Source organism: Egretta garzetta, unplaced genomic scaffold (assembly GCF_000687185.1).
Source record: "Egretta garzetta isolate BGI_Z169 unplaced genomic scaffold, ASM68718v1 scaffold85, whole genome shotgun sequence".
NCBI lineage: Eukaryota > Metazoa > Chordata > Aves > Pelecaniformes > Ardeidae > Egretta > Egretta garzetta.
Genome location: NW_009259718.1, coordinates 3339205 through 3345181, shown reverse-complemented (window position 1 = coordinate 3345181; position 5977 = coordinate 3339205). Strand labels below are relative to the sequence as shown.

The 5977-nt window shown below is 51.0% G+C and overlaps 1 protein-coding gene across 1 annotated transcript in view; it reads right to left on the bottom strand.

The window, feature by feature from the left end:
- SCNN1A (sodium channel epithelial 1 subunit alpha) overlaps positions 1-5763 on the bottom strand; it is a 7490-nt gene extending 1727 nt beyond the window's left edge. The window contains exons 1-10 of the mRNA XM_009639112.2: positions 5396-5763; positions 4724-4979; positions 3644-3831; positions 2737-2837; positions 1893-2056; positions 1432-1530; positions 1153-1270; positions 825-903; positions 442-499; positions 259-314 (exon numbers count right to left, since the gene is read on the bottom strand). Coding sequence (XP_009637407.1) covers positions 259-314; positions 442-499; positions 825-903; positions 1153-1270; positions 1432-1530; positions 1893-2056; positions 2737-2837; positions 3644-3831; positions 4724-4979; positions 5396-5745 — 1469 coding nt within the window. The 5' untranslated portion in view covers positions 5746-5763. The remainder of the gene's footprint in view (positions 1-258; positions 315-441; positions 500-824; positions 904-1152; positions 1271-1431; positions 1531-1892; positions 2057-2736; positions 2838-3643; positions 3832-4723; positions 4980-5395) is intronic.
- Between the last annotated feature and the right edge of the window lie 214 nt (positions 5764-5977).

The following is a 5977-nucleotide window of genomic DNA, read 5'->3' as shown; positions in this document are numbered from 1 at the left end:
AGACCACATAGCAGCCACCTGGTGCTTAATGTTTTTCATACTAGTGGTTGACCTTTTTCAGACTCTTCAATTGGATTCCCAGTCCTTGTTGAAGTCTTGGTTTATCTCTACTCTGACTCAAATCCACTGGCCTTGTCCATGGGTCCCATGCCTAATCTCTTCCCATCAGTGACTTAATCTTAACTCTGAGCCCCCAACACGGACATTCCACTGTGATGGTTTCTGGTCTAGATGCAACCTCTGTTTAGGGGCTCTCACCTCTTGGATGTGATATTGTATTTGTTCTGTTGTGAAAGCATGTAAAAAACCCAGTCCTGAAATGAAAATGCAATAAATTGCATTACATGATCGCAGTCACCTCCTGTAGGCTTAGTACCAGTTGAGGAAGGACTAAAGGGGACGTCAGAGCAGTGCCGGGGAGCCAGGAAACCCTCTCCTTACCTCTGAGACAGCAGAAGGCCAGCGGGAGTATCCAGCTGACAGTTGGTATTCTGTCATTCTGGAAGACAAGGAGCCGTGTTAGCTGTGGAAGCCATAGCAGCCACACAGGGACAGGTCTCTCAATCCCCAGACACACCTGGAAACTCCCCTCCCACACTGAAGTTCTGCCCACTTCCCACCGAGCTCCTGCACAGTCCTTGGGAGCTCACCCCCAACCTGATACCGGTGCTCCTCAGCCATTTCATCTTCATGATGATGGGAGAAATACCATTTTGGGTTGCAGCTCAGCTATTGACTCAAGCTTTTGCCCTGGTCAGTGAATGCTTTCCAACACCTCTAGGAATAACGAGTTCCCAGTCTACCTGACCGACAATCAAACTTACTTGCAAGGTTTCCGACATTTGTGGAAACAGCCCAGCACGTCAGCTTTGAATTCAGCCAGCAGTTTGTAATAGCAGTAGCCTGAGCAGCAGAGAAAGTAAATCCGGGTGAGCTCACAGTATCTGTATCCAAAGGGCGATATGTGACAGTGAGGGGAATCCAGAGGTTTCCTTCAGCAAGCTCAGAGGGACTAACCATCCAAGACAAGTGTCTCTTGGATGTCCCACACCAGGAAGCTCACTGAAGACAATGAGGAGATGTACTGGGACACGAGGTGGACCAAACAGGTTCAGGTGGGCACAAGCTTTACTATTCCTCCTGTCCACTTACCCCAGGCTACGTGCTTTGTGTAGTCACAGTACTCTGCTCCCGTGGGTAAGGGATAGAAGTAATACGCGCAGCCACAGCGCTCTACCATGTTGAGCTGAAAGCAGGAGCGAATGCAGACCTGGGAGGCATACGAGGTGGAAAAGGCTGAACGAGGGGACCAAACCCACTGCAGCATCATACTATTAACAGAGCCCAAGGACAAGCAAGGCTGCTAGGGGACTGAAGCATTTCAGGAAAGCAGGGAAACAAGCTGACACAGGACCAGTGATAATGAGTTACCTGTTCAGTGTAGCGGGAGGAGTACAGATTTTGCACTGGCACGTCACTGCCATCCTCTGTGCAATCACTGTAACTGCCCCCTAGACGCACAGTCATCTCCTAGAATATCAAACAGTCATTACACAGAGCCACCAGCGCCTTGCTGTTCTCTTTCTATGCTTCCATGCCACACACTGCTTGTCCATCAGTATCTGCTCTTCATCGGTATCTGCTCTTCATGCTTTCCTTGGGATGCCAGCTCCCTCCACTTTCCTCCATTTCATTATTCACTGATAAATTGCAGCCAAATGCTTCCTGTCTAGTCTGGTAAGCTGCTCTTCTTCCCCTCCCTTCACTCCACGTGATTAATCCCCTCCCTTAAACACACGCTGGGTCCATGACAACCCATCTGTATCTATCCACCAAGTTAAACCTCCCCCATAACCTCACATCCACAGCTCTTACCCCTGCTTCTTCCTCACCTTTCTCATGCTGATGGAGGTCTCGATACCTGGACGCACATTGAAACCCCCGTCATCCATGAAGGCTGGCTCATTCTGATCATGGACCATGACCCTGGCTCCTGTCACCGTGGACAACAGAGGGATGAAATCATTCTGTTCAGTGCGTACCACCAGAGAGAGCCCTGAGGGAATGTCAGAGAGCAAGAAGACGTCATCGCTGGTCATTGTGCAGGAGAGGAGAGGGAGCAGAATGGTTAGAAGTGAGTCTGTAAGAGATAAAGGAAGAGAAACATCAAACTGGACAGCTATGGAGGGTGGCTGGAAGGAGGCCAGAAACAAAGGTGGAGGCTCCAGGAGAGGCCAGAGGAAACTGGATTTCTTCACTGTGGCTTCGAAAAAGCAGCATTGGGAACTGAGAGAGATTTCATGGACAGACTTGGAGCTGGATGGAAGAAAAGCCTGAAGATTGGGCCTAGAGAGGTTTCAGGCGTGTTGGGAACACAAACAGCTCAGCTGCTGGAAACAGGAAAATGGGGAAGGAGGAGGTAAAGACCAGGCTCTCAGGACCGCAGCACTGCAGCTCAACAGGGGACTTCAGGAAGAGCCAGTGCAGGTCCAGAAGGAGCAAGGAACGCAAGGATGGGGCACTGATGGGAGAGAGCGAGTTCAGTGGGGCAGCAGCGAGGGACAGCCATGTCCACGAGACAGCCACCTCCATGCGGGTGAAAACAGAGCTTGGACGAGGCAGAGCAGGGCTGCACTCTGCCACCACCAGTGTTAAGCACAGCAAGGTGCCCGTAGCTCCTGGGGAAAGCAGAGCTGAGCTGTTCTGCTTACTCACCCAAGAGTGCCTCTCACCCACCGTTATTGATCCCAGGCAGCGAGGAGGTCCACAGGCTGCTGCTGTTGTCGTTAAAGGTATAGCAGTTCCCGTACAAGGGATGGTGGAAGTGGGTATAATTCCTGAGAGGGGAACAGAAACGTTCACACGGGGTGAGAAGGGCTGAGTGGCCAAGGGGAAGGAAGGGCTTTCTGAAAGGAGCAACTCTGTTTTCCATCTGCAGGGAGAGGAGCTTACAGCAGCTGGGCACTATTTGTTACGTAAACTCGCCCGAAAGGGAAAAGCAATTAAAATGTGCTGTAAAAAATGTCCTGGAGCTGGACAGGTTTTTACACCAGGTTTTTCATACTGCTATCTCTTGAGAGCCCCAAATGGATTTTAGCAGTACTAGCAATTACTGTATTATCTTCCTAGTATCAACAAAACTCTTAGCTTTTCCTACCCCTTTTCCTCCCTTGCTGATGGGTTTCATTCCACTACCTCTTTGCGGCTTTTTGACCACCAATGGCAGGAGAGGAGTGGGATATTTTTTTGTCTTTTTGTAACAACCCTCTCTTCTCCTTCTACATGTGGGCTGATATGTACCACTTTACCACTGCAGAGAGTAGGCTGAAGAGATGTCTACACTGTACATCTGTATCCACTCTGGGGTTTGTACCAGTATAACTATTTCATTTGTGTAAAACCCAGGAAAAGGAGAAACCATCCTCCGAGGTCCACAGTTTCAGGTCACAGAAACTGTGACCCTGGTGAGCACAACCCACAGGGAAGACTCAAGAAACATCGTTTGAGACAACGGGAACTGAACAAGGAACAATCCCACCTTGGGAAAGAGGTTCTCTAATGTGGGTTTCTTGATTCCCCTCAGACCCAGGCGCAAAACAGGGTTGTTTTCAGGAGGACGCGGTGGGACATTTCCACCACTTACGCCTTGTCGCATGTTGCTTCGTTGAAGCGGCAAGCATAGATGAAATTCTCAAAGTCAGACTCATCCAGGGCTTTCGCATCAGGCATCTGCGCCAAGATATTGATATAGTGGAAGCTGTACCATTCCCGTACGGCATCCACCCCTGAGGAGTACGCCTGATGGAAACAGTCCTTGTTGTTTTCACTGCACTGTTAAGAAGAGAAGGAGAAAACCAGCCATGTCAGGGAAGTCTTGTCCAGGAGGCGAGGCCATGGCTGTGGGTTAGCTGTGCTCCCTCAGCACGGGCAGAAGATGAAGCTGAGGGAGCGGAAGAGCTTCACAGGGCTCCTGTGCTGGACCAAAAGGCAATCAGCAGGATGGGGAAAAGCAAAACCAGGGCAGCTTCTCGGGGGAAGGGAAACACCAGGTGAAATGAGCACAGCTGAGTAAAAGCCAGGAGGCAGCAAGTCACAGTGAGGCATGCAGGGTGATCTACGGCACATAAATTCTACGTGGTATATAACTAGAAGCTTCAAATTCTTGTGTGGGGAGCCCTTCCTTCAGGGTGTGTCCAGAAAAAAACGTTTGTGATCCTGTGGGAACTCCAGTTAACTGGCAAGCTATTAGCTTCAGTTGTTCAGTGCCTTTTTAAATGCAAACACAGATACCCTAGGGCGAAGAATCTGCTATCTAGGAGAAAATGTGACCATGACCACGTCTCAGGAGGCCCACAGCCATGCAGTACTTTCCCCTTTGCTATTATTGGGCAACACTGCAGTTGATGGTAATAAATGGTTCCCCAAAGGCAACTGCAAGGCTGATGTAGCCTTCAGGAAGGACAAGGTTTCCCTGCCCTACCTAGGAAAAGATGGGCACTGGTGTGGACAAGTCTCCTGGGGCCCACATGGACAGGGACAGGACTTAGGGAGCAGGATTGCACTGGGCAAAGGATTCAGCTCTACCTTTATCTGTCATTAGCAAAAGCCAGTGCAGCTTAATCAGACTTCTACGTAGGGAAGGGCACGGCCAAGGGTCTAACAAGTCAGAAGTAGCTAAGCAGAGACCAGAGTGGGTAGGACACAGGATATCTAGGGATCTCACCAGAACAAAGCCAATTTTCCAGTCGTTTTTGTCCACCGAGGGACTGTTCTCTGGCAAGTTGACTAAGTTATCCCGCTTCTGCCTTCGCAGCGGGTGGCGCTGGACATGATGGAGCAGGCTCCTTGAGCTACGCTTTCGCGCGGACAGCGTGGACCAGTCGCTTCGTGCCAGAGACATGTTGTAGTCATAAAGGTCTAGCAGTGTCTGATGGGTGATTTGGTCCAGCTCATCCAGCTTCTTCCGGATGGCGCTGTATCTATAGCGGGGTGGGTGGAGAGAGGAGCCGACAGATTTAGGGCTGGATGCACATAGACAGCTCTGAATAAAACATGCAGCAAAGTTTGCTGGGGTCATTCAGGACATTCCGGCTGCCAGCTGCAAATCCAACCCCTTGCTAGGGGCTACTATCCTTGCAGGAGAGAAGTAAACACATCTGCTTTTGCCCCATGGCAGTTCACAGTGCAGCCTGCTAATATACACCACCAAATAGGGCTGCCTAAACTAACATGCCTTGCTGTGAATGCCCTGCAGCAGCAGAGGCCTGCGAAAAGTGTTCTTTCCACGGGCACTGCTGCTGAAGGGGACGGTCAAGGACCAAGAGGAGAACAGGAGCTTTTATCCTATACCTGCAAAAGTCAAGGCAGTCGACAGCTCTGGGTGTCGATTTCTTACCTGTATGGATTGAGGGTGCACAGCGTCACTGCTGGGAAAGTCAGCCTGTCGGAGTTAAGGTTGAGGTTGAGGTTGACAGGGTAGCTGAAGTACTCCCTGTAGAGGATCCCAAACTGCCAGTACATTAAGCCGAAGGTGAGAAAGAAGAGAACGGACCAGAAGGCCGTCTTCATCTTATTCTTTTTGGAGCACACCAGGCGGATAGCCCCATGGATGGTCGTGTTGCTGCAGAAGAACTGGAATAGCTCCTGGTAGGAACTGTAGAATTCAATGAGACCCTCCCGCGCCGGTTCTTTCTGCTGCTGCTCCTCTTCTTGCTTACGTTGACTGGTTTTCTCCCCTTCTGGCATCTTCCCTCTCTTCACGGACCCACCCTACAGCATAAACTCAGAATCAGGGGGTGACCCTGCAAGACTGTGGCTCCGGGAAAGCCGTGCCCGGTGCAAAAACTGACTCTGCATCACCGTCCTCCCAAAACCTCCGTGCTTTCACCCCCTCCTCCCTGACCCCCGTCCCGGGCTGCAGGTCTCCCGGCGCCCATGCACACGCTCCCCCTCACCCCAGACCCCCCTCCCACTGGGG